Genomic DNA, 24,194 nt, shown 5'->3' on the forward strand with positions numbered 1-24,194 from the left:
GAACTTAGAACTTCCTGACATAGGTCTATAGCCTGACTCTGAATTGTCTCAGTAGAGTGGATTGGGCCTCTCTGTCTTAGTTAAGTCTAGCTGGAATCTAGTTTTTTTTCAAATCTCAGACAAACTCTTTCACAAATTAGCATCAATTCATTCTCTCAAATTACCTTACATCATAGGTTATTATGGTCCCTTAATTCTAAAACTTACAATGTTGCAAAAAATGAAGTAGCATATTCATTTGTATATTGACATAGTTGCATGACTGATGTTTTAATGATCAAATATAATTTTTCAATTTTACTAAATTATTGACTAAAAAAATGGCACTAGACTTATGAAGTTACTGGTTTTCTGAACTCCCAGATAAAGGCTTTCTTGTCTATGCTGTGATACCTTCTCTGCCACTTATGGTTTTTTTTGGTTTTTTTGGGGGGGTTGTCTAGAACAATGGTGTCATATTCAAATAGAAATAGGGATTATTAAACCATACAAGAGAACCCCTGAAGGCTGCATATCAATTTAGTTTTAAATGCAATATTTGTTGTTCTTCAGTTGTTTTCAATCATGTCTGACTCTTCATGACCCCCATTTTGGGTTTTCTTGGCAAAGATACTTGAGTGGATTGAAATGTCCTTCTCCAGCTCATTTTACATATGAGGAAACTGAGGCAAACAGGGTAACATGACTTGCTCAAGGTCACACCGCTACTAAGTGTCTGAGACCAGATTTGAAATCATGAAGTTGAGTCTTCCTGACTCCAGACCCAGCACTCTGTGCACTATGGTACCACCTCACTGACCTAAATGTAATATTATCTATGTCCTATTATATTTCTATTTATTTCAAAAAATTTCCAATTATATTTTAATCTGTTTCAGGCAACAGAAGTGCTGTGGGCAACACACTATATTTTGACACCTTTGACCTAGATGATTAAGAGGTTAGGTATCACCCAAAATACATAACCAGGATGTGTTTGTCAGGCTTGAACCCAGGTCTTCCTAGCATTAGAGCTGATAGTTTATCCATTATCCCCATTTTCTCATGTTTACAATGAGAAGAAGAAGAATAACTATTAAAATTTATTCATATATTTGATTTTGTCTAATTTGTTTTAAGTGGTTATGGATCTAAAACTATGCATACCTTACCCAGCAATACCTTATGAGACCTGAATCCTAGAGACATCAAAGAAAAAGGGAAATGCATATATGTTGAAAAATATTTATAGCAGGGGACTAGGTGACTCAGTGGATTAGAGTCAGGCCAAGAGGTAGGAGGTCCTGGGTTCAAATCTGACCTCAGACACTTCCTAACTCTGTGACCCTGGGCAAGTCACTTAACCCCCATTACTACTCTTCTGCCTTGTAACTAATACATAGTATTGATTCTAAGACGGAAGATAAAGGTTTAAATATACATATATACATATATATGTATATATATTAGCAGTGCTTTTTTGTAGTGGCAAAGTACTGAAAACTGAGGGGATGTCTGTCATTTGGAAAATGGACAAGCAAGTTATGGTATATGACTGCAATGGAATACTATTGTACTGTAAGAAAGTCAAAAAGGATAATTTCAGAAAAATCTGGGAAGATTTCTATGAACTAATACAAAATGAAGTGAGCAGAAACAGGAGAACATTATCTACAGCAAAAAAAAAATATTATATGATGATCCATTGTGAAGGACTAAACTATTATCAGCAATGCAAGGATCCAAGGCAACCCCAGGGAACTCATGATAAAAAATGCTATTCATAGCCGTAGAAGGAATTGTTGGAGTCTGACTGTAGATTAAAGCTTACCATTTCTTCACTTTATTTCCATCATGAGTTTTTCCTTATAAGCATGATATGTGTCTTCTTTCACAACATGAGGAATATGGAAATATGCATTGCATGACAGCACTGGTATAATCTATGTCAGATTACCATCTCAGGGAGGGGGGAGAGAAGAGAGGGAAGAAGAAAATTTGGCTTGCAAAATGACAGAAAAGAGTTGTTAAAATTATTTCTACATGCAATTGAAATATATCAATATATATATATACATAACTGTAAAAAAGTGGTTATGGCTTTCATTTAAGATATCATTATTTCATTTAGGATATCATCATCATCAAACAAGTCATCAAAAATGGAGGCATGAACTTGCTAAGTCATTTGCTACTGTCAAGGAGAATTTCCAACACAGAGTACAAACAGAAAAGAGATTCTCTAGAGATGGTGAGGTCTTCTAGATTCTCCTGTTTATGGGTGGCATTGTGCTGATTGCATCATTATCTGGAAATTTTCAGCTTCCAAACTGTGATTCATAACCACTTAAGCTAACTACTGGACCAGAAAAAACCCCACCACCACCAACAAACAAGTATGTGAAAAAGGCCAGTTGTCTAGACTATGATATGCAATTGAATTGACCCCTCAGTATATATGCATACACACACACACACATATATATATTACATAAACATAGTTGGCATTGAACTGTCCCCAGGATCACTGTGGAGGAAAAGAGTGGGTCGGATTTCATTTGAGAAATTACTCAATACTTTTAATGACTCCATGCTTCTTTCTGAAACAAAGGGCCATATTTTTAACATCAGTATTCTTTTGGTGATGTCATATGGTTTCAAGTCATGGAATAATACCATTATCACCAAAGAATTAAAATTTCAGGTCACCTAAAGGGAATGGCAAGATGAATGGAAGATATAAATAGGCGGTGACATGTAACCAACAAAGAATTGCACAGGAGAAATGGTGTAAATTATTTCATCACCAAAGAGATGCGTGGCTAGATAAGGAGGTAATTCAGTCATGCAGAAAGAATGAGGGATAATCAATGACCAATTAATATCCCTGAAATTTCAAACTACCTAGAAGAAGACCATTAGATTGTGAAGTCAGTCCTTTAGAGGACTGATTAAAGGGTATGGATAAGAACTGAAAGACAGGAAGCCTTGGAAGGGTTTTAATCAGTACCACGAAAAAGAGTAATTATCTACATTAGCTGAAGACTCTTTTTGAAGTACTAAGATCATAAGTTATTGCTAAGCTATCAGACTATGAGAGAGAGAGAAAGAATTCAAGAGTGAGGCTTTCCAAGGACAAAGGAACTGTAAGTAGATAAGCTAGAGAGAGAGAAAAAATGGTGGAATTATGAAAGACCATAAATGGTGTTAGATATTGGATTAGATTACCTTTGAAGTCTTTTCCCATTCTAGGGATCTGTTTCTAGGGCTGCAGGCTTACAACATCTAATTCAAAGTTGTCAGAAATTGTACCAACTAGGCTAGACCTTTTAAAGCCCCAACCCTTGAGCCTCTCTCTGCCAAACACCCTGGCATTCTGAATATCAACTCACCCTATTCCAAGGAATTTGTATATGACAATGACAGAGGAAAAACTTTATTTGGAGCAGAGGGCACCCTTTGAAGGAAGGTTCTCAAAGATGATGATGATAATGAAGTTGGAAAAAGCAGCAGAAAGCTATGGATTAGTCATTTGGCATTGCATAATGGAGTTAAGAAGAATATCCCACACAACTGGCCATTTTCCCTGCCTTATATAGCAGTGCCGTTCATTAAAGGGGTGGCCCTAGAGAGGCTATGGTCATGATTATGAAGCTATTTGTGAAGTGGGAGGGGACAAGGACTCGATGAATCATCATTAGATATTCTGAAAATGAACTGAATCCTGACTTTCAGAACAAAGATGGACCTTTGGAATAAAGTTTAGAGACGGATATTTGGAGGAAGCAAAGAGATTTAATTTTCCCACGTCCTAAAGATTGGTAGCATTTTCCATTTGATTAAGGACTTCCCCAGTTCCATAGTAATAAAAGATATCTGAAATAAGTCAACTTTAAAGCATGTCTTATATTCTGTATCATTTTCTATTATTTAAATTCTACCTGATTCAAGATTTTTAGCAAAAAATGGCAATAAAGAACTGATGTCCAAAAATATATTGAGAGAATTCATATAAACATAAGAATAATACATATTTCTAAAAAATAAATGGTCAAAAGATATGAACAATTTAAAAAAGAAAAATGCAATGTATCAATAATCATGTGAAACAAAAATCTGAATCATTAATGCTAAGAGAAAGGTAAAATAATAAAATTCTGGGGCCTCACCTCACCCTTATCAAATTGATGAGATCACAAAAGAGGAAAACAATAAGTGATGGAGGGACTATAGCAATGCTGTGGATTGGCTCAAATGTTCTAGAGAAGTATTTATAATTATCTTTTAAAAGTATATGCCCTTTGATCCAAAAATGGTCCTACTATTCATATACCCAAAGAGATTAAAGATAGAAAGGTCTCATTTATACATACATATTTCAACATCTGTGTAGAGGGAAATGGCGGGCTAATAGCAAAGAGCTAGAAAGGAAATGGGTTCCTGTTCACTGGAAAGTTACTGATGGTAATGTGGTATCTGAATATAAAGAAATATTACTATCCCTCAAGAAATGATGACCATGAAAAATTTAAAGAAATCAACTTATCTGATCAAAGGCAGAGCAAAGTAAGCAAAATCAGGACAATTTATATGATGACCACAATCATGTTAAGAAATGAAAAAAAATTTCAGAACTAGGATGAATGTGACCTATGTGACTTCTGAAAATGCTGGGTAAGTTTGCCAGAGATTAGACCAAGGAATACATTCTGATTGGTTTTATTGGCTGTAATTATTTGTTACAATGGAGAGTTCTATTGGGATTGGCAGATATTGGGAAGTTTGGATATTAATTTGGATTGGACATTTGGATAATAATAAGAAAGGAGCAACTATGAAAAATTTTAAGAGAAAAAAATTAAATATTACTTTGGTGGTTATGTGGAGAATGGATCAGAGGGAAGAGACTCAGAGGCATGAAGACCAATTAGAGAGTCATTCCAAACTATTTTTACGGCAATCCTTCAGAATTCAGAATCCACACAAAATATCAACATTTCTGTTTGTCACCAGCAAAAAGCAGCAGGAAGAGATAGAAAAATTCCATTTAAAATTAATACACACTGTATAACTACTTGGAAATCTACTTGCCAATATGCCCGCAGTAACTACATGAACATAATTACAAAACATGCTTTAATAAAAGAAAGAAAAAAGGATCTTTATAAAATCAATGGTCAGCAATATCTCTAATGGGGATAAGGTAGCGTTTCCAATAAGAACAGGAGTAAAACAAGAATGCCCACTAACCCCATTATTATTCAATGCAGTATTAGAAATGTTAGCTTTAGCAAAGATCAGAAAAAGAAATAAATAAGCATAGACAAAGAGTAAACAAAATGATCACTTTTTGCAGATGATAATGATGGTTTACTTAACCCACAAGAGTCAACTAAAACACTAACTGAAACAACATGAGCAAAGTACACACATCAGAATGATTCTGCCAGTCCCCTTATCCCCTATGGCAGCATGCTTCCTTTGCCTATTATCTCCATATTTTGTAATATGATGAAGCCTCATATTCCCATGGCCAATGTCCTTGGGGAAAGGAATGGGAGTTGGACTTGTGATTTTATTAATTTGGGTAGCTCCCCAATGAAAAAATTCCTTTGACCAATACAAGTCAACTCCTTCTTTGAAATTCCTTGAGTTTCCTACAGCACTGAGAAGTTTGACTTGACTAAGATCACACAAAGAGCACACGTTAGAGGAAATACCTGGATCCAAGTCTTATTAGCTTTTCAGGCTGATTTTCTATCCATTTCATAATATTGTCTCAATTTTTCTTAATGACCTCAAATCATAGGATCAGGCCCTCTCATTTCACAGATAACAAAACTGAGTCCTAAGAAGTAAACAACTGTTTCTTCAAGGTAATACAGCTAGTGACAAGATTTGAAATCAGCTTTTTAAATTAATTCCATGTTCTTTATCCTATCCCGTCCTGAAAATTTCTTAAAAATTAAGTGATGTCACTGAAAGGAAAAAATATAGACAGTTACTATTCTTGCCCTGGTTAAACTTGAATACCTCAAAGATTAGTTTTCACATTTTTAATGGTGTTCTTATGGTCTTCAGTAAATGATCATATCTGGTTACCTTTTACTATCTCTTTTCTCCACCTGCCCCCTAGTAAAAGCTAATTCAAAATAGTTCATCATCACATTATTAAGTCATCTTCTAGGCATTTTATCAATCTCCTTGAAACTCCATTTTACTCCTCCTTCTATTCATCCTTATTTCTCCTAGATGCCATTGCTTCCATATATGCTGACAATCAAGTCAGGACAGTGATCCAACCCTCCCTGTTTCAGTTACACTATTTGAGATCATTATCTACTTCTCTGATAACCATTCCTAAATTAATTTGTTTATTTCTCACAACTTCTTTAGAGCCTTGTCACCATAGACTCTCCAGAGTGCACTCATCCTAATCCCGATCCCAATCCCCATCCTCAACCATACCACCCAGGGAAAGTTAATCTGCCCAACATTCAAATATACTCAGGGCTATGCTGGCCAGGTAGATGACTGACGGATGAGTACCAGCCTCACCCCTCTATAACCAGCCAAAGAGAGGCTCCCTGCCTTTGACTTTCAGGCAGGGCCAGAGACTCCCCATTTGCCCAAGAATCTCCCACCCCCTACTTCTTCCCCAGGAAATAACAATTAAATCATCAATGCCATTATTTACTATAAAGGGTGTGATAATCTACCTTGTCCTGTAACTCCAATCAAAATTCTTCTGATTGATTCCTAGGCTAAATGAGGAAACCGCATTCTCTTCTGGCTACTACTACCAATAGCCTCATCTTCATCATATCAGTTTACTGTGTCTCTATCAAACTCTATCTTGCTCCTCATTACTCACCATTTCTCAGCAATCTCTCTCCACCTTTGAGGTTCACTTTGGCTGGATATATTACTCGATCCATTTCTAAAAGGCTATTCTCTACTGGCCCCTGGGTTATTCTCCCTTCTTCGTTGAGGAATCCATTAACTGGTTTACAGTCTCCCTCTTCTCCACAATTTTTACCCTCATTCTTGTGCACTTCAATTTCCATTTTGTTTTTCTTTCCATTCCTTTGCTTCTCAACTCTTATGAGTTGCACTTAACTCCACTAAAGGTCCACATAGGTATGGCAATTCAGGAGAATACTGGAACTACACAATACCTGATTGACTGTTAAATTTTCAGTGTGAGCATTTATACCCCAGAAATTGGCAAATGCTACTAAATAGAGCTTAATTTATTATTTTATTAATCATCTAGACTTAAAAAGAAATGGAGAAAATGTTAACAATGTAGATTAAATAAAAAAGTGCATTTTTGATAGCCTGTTGTTAAATATTTTACCAGAATACCCCAAATCTCATCATCACCCACAAGTATCTACCTTCACTACCCATAATACTGAAATTCCTCTAACCATAATCTTCTGTTTTTCCAATTCACCTAAAGCTTATCCCTCACAAACTTATTAGCTGCCCTTGCTGCAACCTTCAGTCACTACCCGCTCCTACCTTCCTAGGAAGATCCCCAGTTCTGGCTTCATTTTCTTCCCTTCAAAAACTTAAGCATAACTATCAGTTCAACCTTTCATTGCCCTTTATGTCTTTTGTCACAGGTCTTTCCAAATTCCAGTCTTATATTGCAACTGCCATCTGCCTCCTTTGCTCCTAAAAAGTAGCTTACTAAAAGTGGATGAAAGAAGCCCCACAGTTCAGTTGACCTAAGTGTAAATTTGCTTCATGTAATCTCAATTTGGCCTCCCTGCTGCATATCAGTCCTTTTGATTCTTCTCTCATTGATTCTTCAGTTCATTCTCCTCAACAAATATTCCATCTTCTCCCTCTTATATTCATTCAACTTACATGACCTTGACTCTCTCCTTTTTGGCAAAGGACCCCATCAAACTCTGTCTTCCAGATCATCTCTCCATTATCTCTGGTTGTCACTTTCTTTGTTGCATCTCAAAGGAAAAGGTAATCCTTCTCCTTGCAAACACACCAATCCTTTACTTATGCCCCTAATTCCATCTTTTCCCATCACCTCTAGTATGGCATGTTGCCCCTTTGATCTCTCCTTCACCTGACCCTAATTTTCAGGCTTTTCTTCCCTATCAGTAACAAATCTGTCCTGATCAACATCCACCACCAACAAGATTTCAAGAAAAAAGTTTACTTTATTCTCTCAAGTTATAATTCCATGTATCTCATCCCTTTCACAGCTAAAGTCACCTAGTCACCACTTCTGTACTCACTGATTCCACTTGTTCATGTCCTACTTATTTCTCAAACCTTTGCAATCTGGCTTCCAAACTCATCTTTCAGCTGTTGCTATCTCTCAGGCAACCCGTGAGGATTCATATGCTATATGTGATGGTCTTTTCTCAGTCATGATCCATATTTGACTGCTCTCCAGCACTTGGTAATGTTGATCACTCCCTCCTTCTGGCTCCTCTCTCCTGGTTCTTCTCTTTCCTGTCTAACCTCTTTCTTAGTTCCCATAAATGCACTTCATTAATTTTGCTTATGTTGTTCATTTTTCTTTTTTTAATCATCAGCTTTTGTTTTATATCATCTCCATTTGCAAATGTATTCCTCCTTCTTTCTCTGCCCAGTGAGCCATCCTTAGTAGTAAAGATTTTCAAAGAAAGAGAAAAATGTGAGCTGCTTGAGTTTTTCCCTCCTTGTATTCTCTCTCAGAGAGAAAACAAGAAACGATAGAACATAAAAGACTAAATGGGAGTTGATACCTATGATCAGTAAGGAATGAATTTAAAATAAAATAAAAGTATTTATAAGCACTATGTGCCAAGCTCTGGACATAAAAATATAGAAACATTCAAGAGAGTGTCTGCTTTTAAGGAACCCACACTCTAATAGGGAGTTAATGAGAGAATTTCTCTTACCCTCTCGTCATAGCTATCTACATATATATCCACATTATGTAACAATACATATATATTAACATGTTACATATAGCATCTATAGTACATTATAATAGAATGTTAAATATAATACATACTTTTGTACATGAAATTTGTGTTTATGTCTATAATTGTGCATAAATATTATAGTTACATATAATATATACTACTATATATTTTATGTGTAGTTATACATGTATAAATATTTCTCTATGATTAATGTTATATATACATTATTTATATGTACACATATTATAGGAGGTAAAGTAGAGATAGAGGGTTAGGCCTGAAGTCAAGAAGTTGTTGATCAGTCATTTTCAGTTGTTTCTAACTCTTCATGACCCCATTTAGAGATTTCTCGGCAAAGATCCCTAAAGTGGTTTGTCACTTCTTTCTCCAGGAGTCAAGAAGATATGAATTAAAATCTGACCTCATACACTTACTATCTGTGTGACCCTGGGCAAGTCACTTAACCCTGTTTGGCTCAGTTTTCTCATCTGTAAAATGAGTCAGAGAAGAAAATGGTAAACCACTCCAGTCACTTTGCCAAGAAAATCCCAAATGTTGTCAAGAAGAACCATATATTAAGATGTACATTTAACACATTTGTACATAAAAATAAGTTTTAAAAAGTAACAGGGGACATGTCCTAGCACCAGGAGAGATCAGGAAATGTTTCAAGAAGTAGTAATAATTTGGGCTAAGCTTTGAAAGAAATGAGAGACAGAAATGAAGAGGGAGTGCATTCCAAGCATAGGGAAAAGCCAGGGCAAAGGTGTATGGCAAGGTGTATGGGAGACAGGAGATGGAATGTTTGTCACCCAACTGTGTGTGAGGAACACCAAGACCAGTTTGGCTGGAATGTAGAATGAGTAAAGGGGAGTGACATGCAATAAGGTGGGAAAGATCATTTGAAACCAGTTGTGAAGTCCTTTGAATGCTAAACAGAAGAACCTGACAGGTTTTTGCATTGGGCTGAATTGAATATGATGAAATTTATTAGAGATAAATGTAGTCCTATTCCTGGATGTGAATGATCAACTTTACAAGTACAAGATTTGCAGTTTGTCAAAAAAATATTTGGAGGGTTGGCTAAATTGCAAGTTTAATATAAACCAACAGGGGATGAAAGTTAAAAACAAAACAAAACAAAACAAAAAAGGCTGCCCATAAAGACCAGAGCTGGCAAAGTGCCTGGTTTTGCAAAAGAAAACTGAGGAAGATGATGTATGCCAATCCACTTGTTTTGTTGAATTTTCCCAATCTTTGTAAATGGTCTTTCCCTCATTGTTAATTGTCTTAAATTGCTCGTTTTCGGTGCTCTTCTGCCTTCTTTTATCCCTACTCATACTTTTTTTTAGGGACTTAAGACAAAAGGATACCTAGGACAAATGGTTTCTCTTGTCTTCATATACAATATCTTGGGGCCAAGATGAAGAAAGACAAAGGTGTTATGGCCAATATTCTACACGCCTAATTGGTGCCCTCTGGTGGTAGGGACATGTCCAGGGCCATAACTCAAAGCATTCTCTCTCTGATCAGGGTGCTTTCTGTCAGGGGACTTGATTTGGGCTTCTGGAATTTTCACAACTAAAAGGGATGGTAGAAATATAGTCCTTCCATGGTCCCCTAGAATCCCAGCTATATTTAGCAATGCTCCAGGAGCACAGGTTCTCTCGGTCGTTAAACTGTGTGGTTATTTTATTACTTTATTTACTCAGCTTAGAAGCATGGATACAGATCATTACTAGAATACTATATTTGGGTTGTAATTCCAAATTTATTGTAAGGTCACAGAAGAACTATTAAAGTGTTGAAAATCAGATGTGGATTTGAATGTACTACTTTACAGCTTTCTCCTCTTCTTGACATCCATGCTACAACTAGGGATTAAAGGGTTTTTTCTTTCCCTTTCTGTCAATTATTTCTTCCTTGAAGACCATAAATTTTGCTTTCAGAAGTCTTATTCCTTTTCTAAACCATTTAGAACATCCTGTTGTGGTTCCATGCACTTCTGAGTATCCATGGGTCCTCCCTCTCATTCATTTTATTTATTCATAGATGCCCAAATTCTTTTGCCCTCCTTATTTTCTTCTTTAGCTCACTTCTGACTTGCAAACCTTTGATAGCTATTTCAGTCTCAAAGTGTATCTTATTCTGGACAATTTGTGGGTCCCCAACTTCAATTTCTGGCCCCTGTAACATTTGGGGGAAAATAAGTGGCCTCAGCTGGATGCAGAGCACTTTCCCTCCACCTTGTGTGGTACAAATACACACACACACACACATACACACACACACACGCGCGCGCGCACATGCATGCACATTCTTCTCTGTCCCCTCTGTTTCTCAGTTTCCTGTCTAAGTGCCATAGTGCTGCTGTTACCATAATATGAGCACATTTCTGCCATTTGGAATTTATCTCTCTTCAACCCTGGGCATTGGGACAGTTGGGAGCTGAGTTCTTTTGCAGGAACAGATACATATCTTGAAGCCCCTCCTCCCTTCCATTACCACTGTTCTCCATTCTCTAGCTGAGATCTGTGATAGCAAATAGTGCTACAACTATTCATTATTGTAGAGTTTTTTATTGATATCTTAGTCTGAGTGATTTTTTTTCCCATTTTACAAATGGATTTCCTTAGCCCTGAGTGTGTGTATGGGGCAAAGGGTGGGAAGGATGCTTGGTGTCAGGTTGTAGAACTGAGTTCTGATGCAAGCATCAAGATCTGCTTGTGCAGTCCTACTTCTGGGAGGGTGTGTTATTAGGGGATGTTTAAGGGGAATAAACAAGAGGTAAACATCTAAATATTTTGAGTTTATTACTGGGGAAATGGGATAGGAATGAGGGTAACAAGAAGGGAAATTTCTAAATCTTATCCTCAAAACTAATTTCTCTAATAACTATCCTATTAGCTAACTTCCTAAGTTAAATAACTTAAGTTCCCCCCAAACAGAACCTCAGCTTACGAGTTAAAGGAAGAAGCAGTATCTTCATTCCTAAACAAATTCATAGCAGATATATATTTCTGAGCTCAAACTATAGTTCCAGAGATGTTTTTTGGACTTCAATGGACGTACAAAAGAAATGTCCATATATTTAAAGTCCATTTAACTGTGTAACTTGTGAGCTTCTACCTAATCTTCAACAGAATGTGATTAATGTGCAATATAATGACAGCTAAAAACAAATATGAGAAGAATCTAATAAAATTCACTTGTTGAGACTGAATATAAATTTAGTTGGTCACCAGAGATTTAATTTCTAAATCCCAATGAAGCACTCAAGTCAGAATGGTTTATTTACAATAGGAGGAAGAAATTAAGAGAGAGAGAGAGAGAGAGAGAGAGAGAGAGAGAGAGAGAGAGAGAGAGAGAGAGAGAGAGAGAGAGAGAGAGAGAGGAAAAAGAATTTAAACTGCTCCAGCTCAGGATGAGCCAGGAAGGTGTTCAGAGGCCTTGGCCAAGGGGGCCTCCCCAGAAGGCCAAGGGAAAGGGGAGTCAGTCTTATCACTCACCATGTGACCATCTCAAGGAAGTCTTCTGGCGCCAAAGCTCCCTTACCACAGGAAGTGATGCAAAATATAAAGGCAGTTCTTTACATCACTTCCTGTGTCTCACATGTGCCAATGGTGGCTTAAGCTTGGCTTAGGACAGCCCAGGGGACAGTCAGTTGTTTCTGATTTGTCACTTGCTAGCACATGCCAGTGTGGTGTGTGTGTATACATTCCTAGGTGCTAGAAAATGGAGAAAATCTAAAATTTACACTGTGTGACCCTACACAGGTCATAAATTCTGTTTGCTTCAGTTTTATCAACTGTAAAATGGGGACAATAATAGCACTTACCTTAAGGGTTGTTGTGAGGATCAAATGAGATACCAATTACAAATTCCAAATGCTTTGCACTAAATCAGAGGTCAGCCACTTGCCTTAGCACAATGCCTGGCACATAGCGCTATATAAATGTCAACTATTGTTTTTACATAAAATATCATAATGGATCAGCATTTATCTTTAACAGATAAATATTTGCAATTGATTTTTATGATAGAGAATGCTAACTTTGAGTCCCAGTTAAATGAGCTATTCTCTCCCTTAAAAAGAATTCCACCCTTCTAATTGGTAAATGTCTATTATTTTAAAAATTGTGCTAAATTATTACATTATGAATTTATTTTCAAGTATTAATTTGATCAATAAAAAATTCATGCTAATCATTTTTCTCTTTTGTTATACCTGTATAATAATGTAGATTTTACCTCTTGGCCATCAAAGTCTAAAATATTTACTATGTGGTCATTTACTAAAAAAGTTTCTTCCCCTCCCCCCCTCCACAACCAAAGGTATAACCACTTTGGAAAAATTCATTAAGAGTTCGGGAAGGAACTCTGTTTCTTGAGGATACAATTAGTGATTAGTTCAGAGACCCCTTGATAGATAAACTTAAGAGGAGTCTTCTCCATTTTCAAGTCTTCATTGCAGAAGGAAGAAGAGTTTGATAATGTCAGGTAATGGTTAGAACTGTTAGGTTCACCTTGGACCAGGCTGAAAGGAGAATCCTTGGAGGAAGTGGTCAACAGAGGAATTCAGGGAAATGGTTCTCTAAAGTGCACTAACATTTTAAGGAGACTGAGACTAATCTCTGAACCTTCATTGAATCTTGACTGGGGAATTGTGCTTATGGTTTAAGAATATTTTAAATTAAAACTCCAAAATAGGTTGTTAAGAGAAGTTTTCAAAAATAAGATGAATATCTTAGCAGAAGATGCTTATTTTCGTTAATAGAATGGTTTCCACCAGGCTCATGCCCCAAATTCAGAGTACAGAATTTTCTTCCACTGGTCTTACCTGCAGCAACTATGATAATATCAGCCAGTTGTGTGTGGATCTTCAGTTGCTCTTCTGGAGTATATCTATGAGTTATTGTCACTGTTGCATCACCTGAAATGAATGTATAACTCCCATTAATATTGACCAAATTGTGATCATTTTGTTATATGTATATATATATACAAATCTACAATCAGGGAAGCTATTTCCTGTTAAGACATTCATTTGAAACAATCAGTCACTTTTTAGGATGCTATGATACTGTTTCTTTCATGAAGTCCATCCTCATATGATGTGATGATCAATTCTAAGGCTACAAGAATGGAATATAATTTCTTGAAGATATTATACTAAGGTAGGAAGAAAGGCTTGTGGAAACTGTTTCTGTCATCCTAGGACCAGCCTAACTAAGTTTCGACAAGTTTATTACCAAACAGATTCCATAGTGATGAATATTTTGGCTAAAACAGCTCCTGATGAGTATCTACCAAGCCAGAAAGGGCCTGTAAAGGAATTTTCAGGGTGGCAAAAAACACCTCCTTTTTAAAGTACAGAAGAGAATGAAGCAAGAATTGCCTCTCCTACATGGGGAATGGCATCTTAATAGATTTAAAAGTCCATTGAAATGTCCAAATGTTCAAGGTATCCATAGCTAAAATGTGCTTTTTAAAAAAAAATACAGCTTTCATTACTTCCTCATCCAATCAGGGCATCATCCCAAATAACAGAGAAGGGGAAGGAAAGCAATTCAGTGAACCAACCAACACACCCAGATTTTTTCACCTTTTTTTAAAATGATTTTTAATTTTTCCCCAATTACATGTAAAAACAGATTTTAACATTATTTTATAAAATTTTGAGTTCCAGATTCTCTTCTTCCCTTCCTTTCTCTATCTCCTCTCTGCTCTCTGAGATGATAAGCACTGTGATATAGATTTTACATGTACAATTATGTGAAACATTTTTCCATAATAATAATTGTGTGTAAGAGATCTCAAACAAAAAAAAAATAGAACAAAGTTGAAATATAGTATGATCTAGTCTGCAGTCAGAATCCCATCATTTCTTTTTCTGGAGGCAGATGGTGTTTTCCATTCTGAGGTTTTGGGGAATTTTCAAATCACCATTTTGCTGAGAACAGCTAAGTCATTCACAGTTGTTCACTGCACTATATTGCTGTTACTTGGTACAAAATTCTGCTTCTGTTCACTTCCCTTTGCATCATTTTCATTTAAGTCTTTCCAAGTTTTTTGGAAGTCCTCTTGCTCATCATTTCTTATAGTCCAATAGTGTTCCATTATAATCATATATCACAACTTGTTCAGTCATTTATTGCCCAATTTAGGCACAATCCCCTCTAGTTGTTTGCCACTACAAAATGAGCTACTATAAACATTTTTGTACAAACAGGTCCTTCTCCCTATTTATCTCTTTGGAATATAGATCTAGTAGTAATATTGCTAGATGCAGAATTTTAAAGCTCTTTGTCACCTACTTCTTCAAAGAAAGTCAGAAGGCACATTTTTATCATCTCTAGAATAAATTATAAGCTTTATTCTATACAAGAAGGCAAATAACCACAGAAATCAAACTCCTTTAAATTTATCCTTTTTTAAAAAATAAAAACCCTTACTTCCATCTTGGAATTGAAAACTAAGCATTGGTTCCAAGGCAGAGAGCAGTAAGAGTGAGACAATTGAGGTTAAGTGATTTGCCCAGTGTCACACTGCTAGGATGTTTCTGAGGCCAGATTTGAACCCAGGACTTCCCATATCCTGGGACTTTTTCCACTTAGCCTATTAGCTTCTCCTATATGTGTTTCATTATTCCTGAAGGCTCCTTGGATAATGATGGGCTCGTATCTTCATTTATTACAGTCACTCATCAATGACTTTGGAATTCACCTCAAAGACACATCTAAATATGTCATTTCTTGGCTTTTGGCTAACTTGGTAACTTCAGTTCTCTCTGCTATCCCTGAAGTTTAAACAGATCCATGAGGCGGAAGCAGATTATAATGGATACCAATTATACTGAACCATGGTTTAAAAAGAAGAAAAAAAAAGGCTCATGGGTCCAAGGTTTAGAATCTCTATCCTAAAGGAAGTAAAATCTATGAATATTTTCTAGGCAATTTATAATAATAAAATATTTGCTATTTCAATATATTTTGGGAACCAAAACTGGCTTTTGTTCATTTTTTATGTAGTTCTGAAGAGGTGAAACGTACTGATCCCTAAGATTTAATTCAACATAAAATTTCTGATTCTGGGTCTTAATTTTGTATTTATATTTGGAATCTACTCCTTTAATCATAACTGAAATCAGGGGAAGCTACATGGTTCAAAGAATAGAAAGCCAACACCAGGATGGGAGGTTCTGGGTTCAAATGTGGCCTCAGATACTTCCTAGCTATATGACCCTGGCAAGTCACTAAACCCACATTGCCTAGCACTTACCATCTTCGGCCTTGGAACCAATACTTAAAAGGTAAGGATTTTTTTTTTAATCATAAGAGGAACGAATGCTAACCATACAATTAGAAGAACCAGGTTCCTCTCTAAATCTGTTTCCTCATTTATTAAATGAGGATAAAAAGTATACTACTTACTTTAATTGAGTTGTTTTAAGAAGAGCTGAATAATTATTATTAGAGTGCATATCCTCTCTCATAAGCAACAGTAGCTATACATATGGAGAAAGACAGGAAGGAAAGGGCTTAAGAGTAGAGTGCTAAAGGTAGCACATTTAAAGCATAAAGAAAAAAAAAGCAAAGTTAAAATGAGGAGCTGGAATAAAATTTGTTATTCTTAAGGACATTCTAAAAAAGGAAATATAAACATGTTTTCTGGTAAGGCAAAAATGACAAAATTGACATCGCCAAGAGAGACAAAGTAATAGGTCTTTTATTTGTTTCAGTTGGATGAACTGGTGGATAGTGATAGTTATAGAGATGCCCCCACCAAAAAAGGCAAAAAAAAATAACATTAATGAAATGTTGAAAACACGCAAAAGAGCTGAAAAATATTTCAAAGAGGGATACAGATAAGCAGATTCAATTTAATACACATTTTTAAAACTTTATGCTATGGAAGTTCAGAGTTCCACATAAAATGCTCTTTGATTTTTCTTTCTATATCAAAATGTTCACTTGTTTGTAATAAAAAATAAGAAAAAGAAACAAAAAATTAAAACCTCTGAGGTTAGAAAGTGTACTAGGATACTTAGCCAATCATGAAATACTTGAGTATCTCTCAGGAAGCTGCCCTGAAGAAAATATCTGGATGAAAATGGAAATGCAGAGCTTTCTCAAGTTTCCCAAGTGTACATGGAGCTAAGCATTGGGTTTTTTTCAGAATTTTTTTGAGACATGACCCCTGTCTTGTGGAGTATAGAAGTGGGGTGTCTAGGCAAATAGAAATGATTTGGCACATGCATATGCCAAGTCAGTGGCAGAATGCCTCGATGCAAATTTTATGAAAGCATCACCTTGCCCTTAATTCAATTTAACCCTGAAGTAAATGAAAATAGAGATTCAGAGCTTTCTCAAATGAGATATTTGTAAAGTTCTGAGCCCAATTCTTAGCACATAGTAGGCCCTTTAGAAATGTTTATCTCCTTATTTAGGAAAATATATCGCCTATATAAAGAAGAGCCATAAAGCTTCATATAATTTAGGATCCTCTGATTATGTCCTAGTCATATCCTAGTGATATAACTTTGCCTAGAATCAGGAAGACCTGAGTTTAAACTTACTTCTCATTTTTAGTACCTGGAAGGCTTGAAGCCTTTCTCCTTCCAAGAAGCACACTTGAAAAGATAATTGTCTGTCCTTTTAAATTTACTCTAAGGAAAAGTCCAACAATCATTTCCTTTGGGAGAAAGTTTCATCATCAGTTGGAGTTCAAAATGAATGCATCTTTCTAAGCTAACCAATAGCTTGTCTCACTAAAATGAGATACCATAAATAAAAGATAAACACAAAATACAATGATTTGCTACATTCACAAATATGTATGTACATATATATACACACACTCAATCCTCAACATTCTTGTGTTCAACTTTCATGACTCTTACATGATTTGGCATTGGCACCTGCACACATTTGAAGCTCTGTATGGTAGAGAAAAAAATGGTAGGTGCAATGTGTATAAGTTTGTGGAGGGGTTGGTTCTTATTCCCCCTGCCTTTGAAAGAGCTCTGGAGACATTCTTTGCATATTTTTCATTGTTTGCCTTTAAAGCTCAAGTTTTGAGTTTCAATTATGTCCCTAAAGTTTAGTGCAAATCTCTTTGGTCTCAAAGCTCTTAAGCTCAAGTATGTAAAGTCAACGATACTATTTACTGAGAAAATAAAGGTGTTAGATAAACATTGTGGCAGAATGTTCTCAGGGTCTATCCCATGAGTTTGGTGTTAATGTATCAGCAATTCAGTATATAGTTCAAAATTCTTTGTGTTAAAGAAGTGTTTCTTTACTCTGGGATTAAGAAATGATGATACTTAGCCAAAGTCAGGAAGGGCTACGTAGTTATCATTTGGAAAGAAAAAATGGAATCATTTGTTCACTATATGAAGACAAGAGCCAGGGCACTCCCTGAAATGGATGTGTTTTTAAACCAGAGGCACAGTAACCCCGACAAAAACAGAGCAGAGCATGCAGGTGGATGTGAAATCATCCCCTGCTAGATTGTAAACTATTTAAGGTCAGGCACTATATCAGATTTATTTTTGTAGTCCTCTTCCCATTGCCTAACAAAGTGAATTTGCTATGAGCTTGATAAATGCTTGTGGAATGAATGGAAGAATGACATTTTCCTATTTAAAATATACTTTGGCGGTAAGGGAGGGGGGAAACAAAGACTTATTGACTTAGAATAAATAACTATCCCCATACACATAAATACAAGGTGTCCCAAATTCTAAGAGCTTAAAGCTTGGGAGGACTATACAAATTTGTCCATCTTCATTATACTCTGTGTGGTAGATAAAGTGCATCCATGTAGGCTAGAGGTAGGCAATCAGGAAGAAAATCTTGAAGCCTAATCACCAGAATAGATCCTTCAAAAACCCTCTTCTTCCAATGATTTTCCTGAGGGACCCTTCTGGAGTAACTTAAAGTAGGATTTAAAATTATTATTGACAAACATAAATGATTTTATATATGTGTATATATACACATATATGCAAAGATATATGTGTACATATATAATATGCATACTGAAATGTATGCAAATATAGGTAGAGGTATGTGTGTGCATAAAGATATAGATATTTTATGAGTGGTAAAATTCAAATTCTGAAGCCCAAACACAGAAAATAATACTGGATTTGGAGTTTGGAGGCCTAAACTTGAATTCCACCTCAGTTATCTAGTCTGTGTGAGACTGAGAAAGTCATTTAACTTCATTGTGATATAATTCCTTTATCCCTAAACTGCCAATAAGAAATGCTCTGTAGAAATATCAGTCACAATTATATTATCACAAGACATAAGTCCAGTCTCCTACCTCCACACTTCTGTGCACAGATGTTCTACCCCATGTCTGGAATGTACACACCCTCCGCACTTCTGACTCTTGTCATCACTAGTTTTCTTCCAAGTTCACTCAGCTCAGATGGCATCTATGTGACGACTTTCCTGACACTTTCCATCCCACAAGTGTTAGTGTTCTTCCAAGACACCTTGAAATAATTTTCTATTTATTTTGAATATGTGATAAAGCATTATGAGTGTCTACTGTGTTTCAGACACTATGCTAGGTGCTGGAGATAGAAATATGAAACAGACAGTCCTTTTGCTGAAGGAGATTAGATTTTAGTAGAGAGACAACACATAGACTTAAAAACAGATTTGAGGTTAAGAGTTAACTGTGTGACACTAAGAAGTCAGTTTACTTCTTCAAACCTCAATTTTTACATCTATAAAATGGTGATAACTTCTACCAACTTGACAAAGTTAAGAGGGTCAAATAAATTCAAGTGATCTATAATTGTTCAGCATGCTAAAATTGAATTTTATGATTCTTCCTACATTTGAATGAGTCTATTTACCAAAAGGTAAAACACAAACTAAATCATTAAATTCATATAAATAAATAAGAATGCAATTTTACTTTTTTAAAAAACTGACTATGTGCGGCTATTTTGAAAAAGTACAAGTAAAATTGCTTGAATACAATATCCAGCGACATACCTCCAGGTCTCTCATGCTCTCCATCAGTGTGTAAAAGCATTGTAATGGGCATTCCAACATTCTTGGATCTTCCAACCACAACCACATTTTTCCCAAATGTTTCAATTCCTTAAAAAGCAAAGTTGGATTTGAATTCAGAAAAAAACAACGAGAAGCAATTTAAACATCTGACAATCTCCAAAGACATAAATTAAATTATTATTCTCTGACAATTTTGTAATGTAATATTATTATATTTGTTTACATTTTCTTTAATGCTATTAGGGTGAAGGTAGCCCATTTCAGAATTTCTCGCTTGGATTCAAATGATCATGCAGGCTATATTTAATCACCATGATTTTCTTGGAGAATTGTACTATAGTGGCTTATAAAATCCCTGCTATCCTGATTCCAGTAATCTTAATCATATTGAGCCCAAACCTGTGTCAACTGAAGGTGAGGAGTTGGGGTAGGGGAGGGATTATAGAGGAGAATATCTGACACAAAGTCCAACTATTACGCTCATAGCTTTAACATCTGTGTGACAACTTATCTGGCCCTCATTTTACTCAAGTCTAAAATACAAAGGTTGGGTGACACCATCTCTAAAGTCTTTTCCAACTGTAAAATTCTAAGAACCTACAATCTTTTCCAGAAAACTTTTGTTTACTCTTAAATTATAGAATAGCATATTATGAGGAGGCTAGACATCATCAGAAGCTGGTACACTGAGGAATGGCTAAAAAGGGGAAAAGAAAGCAATAAAATCTACAAAGAAGTCTGCACTCATTTAGACCAAAGGCAAACAAACTGTCCTATGTACCACAGTCAATAATGAAATTAAAGCAAAGAGTAACAGTTGATATTCATAATGATAACTCTGAGTCATAAAAACCCATTTATAGAATTTTCTTTCTAAGAAGGCAAAGACATATGAAACATCCTTTAGGGGGGAAAAATCTCATAAAAAATAGTTAACATTTAAAAAAATATTTAGGTGTCTGGAAGATTTGTGTGGAGAACCAAATTTCCCTAATGATATGATCAGAAACTCATTGGAACAAGAATCTTTAAGTGGTTTTGCACTAACTGTGTGACCTTGAGCAAGTCACTTAAATATCCCAAGCCTCAGTTTCCTCACCTATGAAATGAATTTATTAATAGCACCTACTTCCCCAAATTGTTCGGAGGTTGGGAGGATCAAATGAGATTATTTGTAAAGTACTTTTCAAAGTCAGAAGGGACCCCTCAGATTTATTTAGTACAATGCCCAACTTTTAGAATGAGGCAATGGATAACCATAGATGTGAAGTCTTTAAGATTAGAGAAAGGAAATCATGAAAGCAAAGATTCAAATCCACATCTTCTTCCCCAAGTCTTTTTGACGACGCTTCAGTCTTCTCTTCACTACATGAGAAATATGAGAGAGAGTACAAAAGCAAAGAGAACATCAGGCTATTGGTCTATATTTTCAGTGTATACTTTTTCCCTAAACCCTTACCTTCCATCTTGGAATCAATACTGTGTCTACAACCAAGAATCAACTACCCAATAAAACTGACTATATTCTTGCAGGGGAAAGTATGATCATTTAATAAAATAGAAGACTTCCAAGCATTCATAATGAAAAGACTGGACTGGAACGGAAAATTTGATGCCCAAACACAGAACTCAAGAGAATCATCAAAAAGTAATTAAGAAAGGGGAAAAACAAAACAAAACAAAAATTTTTTAAGGGACCCAAGAAGTTAAAATGATATGTATCCCTACAAGAAAAGAGGATATTGGTAACTCTGAAAAATTGTTATTACCACTTGGATAGCTATAAGAATTATACTTAGAGGGAACAGTGATAAACTGTATAGGATGAAATGCCAAGACATAAATATGTAACTAAATATACATGTATGCATAAATATATATGTGTATATATATATATTTCTATATATATATATATATATAACTAGAGGTAAAAAAGAGATTAATACTAAGAGAAATGGGAAAAAAAACAAAATGGGGTAAATTTATATGTCATGAAGAAGTGCATGGTGAGAGTGGGGAAGAAACCAATACACTGGAAGGGTAAAGAGGATGGAGATAGGAAATACTCAAATTTTACATGCATAGAAATTGACTCAAAGAGGAAAGAACAATCGAATGCATTGGGGCAGAGAATTGATTTGCACCCTATAGAGAAGTAGAAGGGTAAAAACTGACTAGTGGGGAGGGAAGCAATACAAGAGAGGGAAAGGGTGGGGGCTTAGTTTAAAAAGACCATAAGAAAATAAGAAGGGAATAAGAAGGGTGAGGATAGAAAGGGAGGTAAAATAAGGGTGGGAATTAGGTGGACTGATTAAACAAAACAATGGTGTAGAAGGAAATAGTGAAAGAAGAAAGGGCAGAACTAGGAGTGAGAATCAAAATGTTGGGAAATACACAGCTAGTAATCATAACTCTGAATGTGAATGGAATGAACTCACCAATAAAAAGCAAGCAAATAGCAGAGTGGATTAGAAACCAAAATCCTATCATATGTTGGCTACAAGAAACACAAATGAGGAAGATAGACCCACATAGGGTAAAGATAAGCAGATGGAGCAAAATCTATTCAGCATCAACTAAGAAAAAGAAGGCAGGAGTCACAATCATGATATCTGACAAAGCCAAAGTAAAACTAGATCTAGTTAAAAGATATAGAGCAGATAATTACATCCTGATAAAAGGCATAAATGATATCAGTACTCAACATGTATGCACCAAATCACATAGCATCCAAAATTCTAAAGGAGAAACTAGCAGAGCTCAAGGATGAAATAGATAGAAAAACTATACTAGTGGGAGAGCTGAACCTTCCTCTATCAGAACTAGATAAATCAAACAAAAATAAATAAATAAGAAAGAGGTAAGAGAAGTGAATGAAATCTTAGAAAATTAGAGTTAATAGATATGTGGAGAAAAAGAAATAAGGACAGCATATGGTACATTCACAAAGATTGACCATGTACTAGGGTATAAAAGCATGTCAAATAAGTGCAAAATAGAAGAAATAATAAATGCAACCTTTTCAGATCATAATGCAATAAAAATAATAATTAATAAGGGTACACGGAGAGGCAAATCAAAAATTGGAAATTAAATAATTCTCCAAAATCGGTTAAAGAACAAATCATAGAAACAATTAATAATTTCATTGAAGAAAATGACAATGATGAGACATCCTTTCAAAATCTATGGGATGCAGCCAAAGCAGTGTTCAGCTTGTATCCTTGAGCTCATATATTAATAAATTAGGGAGGTCAGGGGTCAATGAATTGGGCATGCAAATAAAAAAAATAGAAAGTGAACAAATTAAAAATTCTCAGATGAAGATTAAATTAGAGATCCTAAAAATCAAAGGAGAAATTGATAAAATTGAAAGTCAAATTACTATTGATTTAATAAATAAAGACTAGAATAAATAAGACTAGAAGCTAGTACTTTAAAACAAAAATAAAATAGACAAAGTACTTATCAATCTAATTTTAAAAAAGGAAAGAAAACCAAATTGACAGTATCCAAGATGAAAAGGGAGACCTCACCAACTAATGAAGAGGAAATGAAGGCAAACATTAAAAATTATTATGCCCAATTATATGGCAATAAATATGGCAATATAGGTGATATGGATGAATATTTACAAAAATATAAATTGCCTAGAATAACAGAGGAAGAAATAGACTACCTAAACAATCCCATACCAGAAAAAGAAATTGAACAAGACATCAAAGAACTCCCTAAGAAAAAATCCCCAGGTCCAGATGGTGACCTCAGCAAGACAGTCTATGACAAGCCCAAAGATCCAAGATTTTTGGACCAAAATCCACTATTTTATAAAAATCAGCTGGGAAAATTGGAAGACAGTATGAAAGAGATTATGTTTGGATCAACATCTCACACCCTACACCAAGAAAAACTTAAAATTGGTAAATGACTTAAATATAAAGAAGGAAACTATAAGTAAATAAGGTGAACACAGAATAGTATAGTTGTCAGATCTTTGGGAAAGGAAATAATTTAAAACCAAGCAAGAGCTAGAAAAAAATCACAAAATGTAAAATAAATAATTTTGATTACATCAAATTAAAAAGTTTTTTGTACAAACAAAATCAATGCAAACAGAATTCGAAGGGAAGCAACAAATTGGGAAATAATCTTCATAACAAAAACCTCTAACAAAGGTCTAATTACTCAAATTTATAAAGAGCTGAATCAATTATACAAGAAATCAAACCAT

At 35.3% G+C, this 24,194-nt stretch overlaps 1 protein-coding gene across 2 annotated transcripts in view; it reads right to left on the reverse strand.

The window, feature by feature from the left end:
• Window positions 1-24,194, reverse strand: part of MTHFD2L (methylenetetrahydrofolate dehydrogenase (NADP+ dependent) 2 like) — a 121,856-nt gene that overhangs the window by 59,074 nt on the left and 38,588 nt on the right. For both annotated transcript variants that reach the window (XR_008913042.1, XM_007495670.3), the window contains exons 5-6: window positions 19,943-20,050; window positions 13,765-13,857 (exon numbers count right to left, since the gene is read on the reverse strand). Coding sequence is in view for 1 of the 2 variants with exons in the window: in XM_007495670.3 (XP_007495732.2) it covers window positions 13,765-13,857; window positions 19,943-20,050 (201 nt within the window). In the remaining variant the exon portion in view is untranslated. The remainder of the gene's footprint in view (window positions 1-13,764; window positions 13,858-19,942; window positions 20,051-24,194) is intronic.

The sequence above is a fragment of the Monodelphis domestica genome, chromosome 6 (assembly GCF_027887165.1).
Source record: "Monodelphis domestica isolate mMonDom1 chromosome 6, mMonDom1.pri, whole genome shotgun sequence".
NCBI lineage: Eukaryota > Metazoa > Chordata > Mammalia > Didelphimorphia > Didelphidae > Monodelphis > Monodelphis domestica.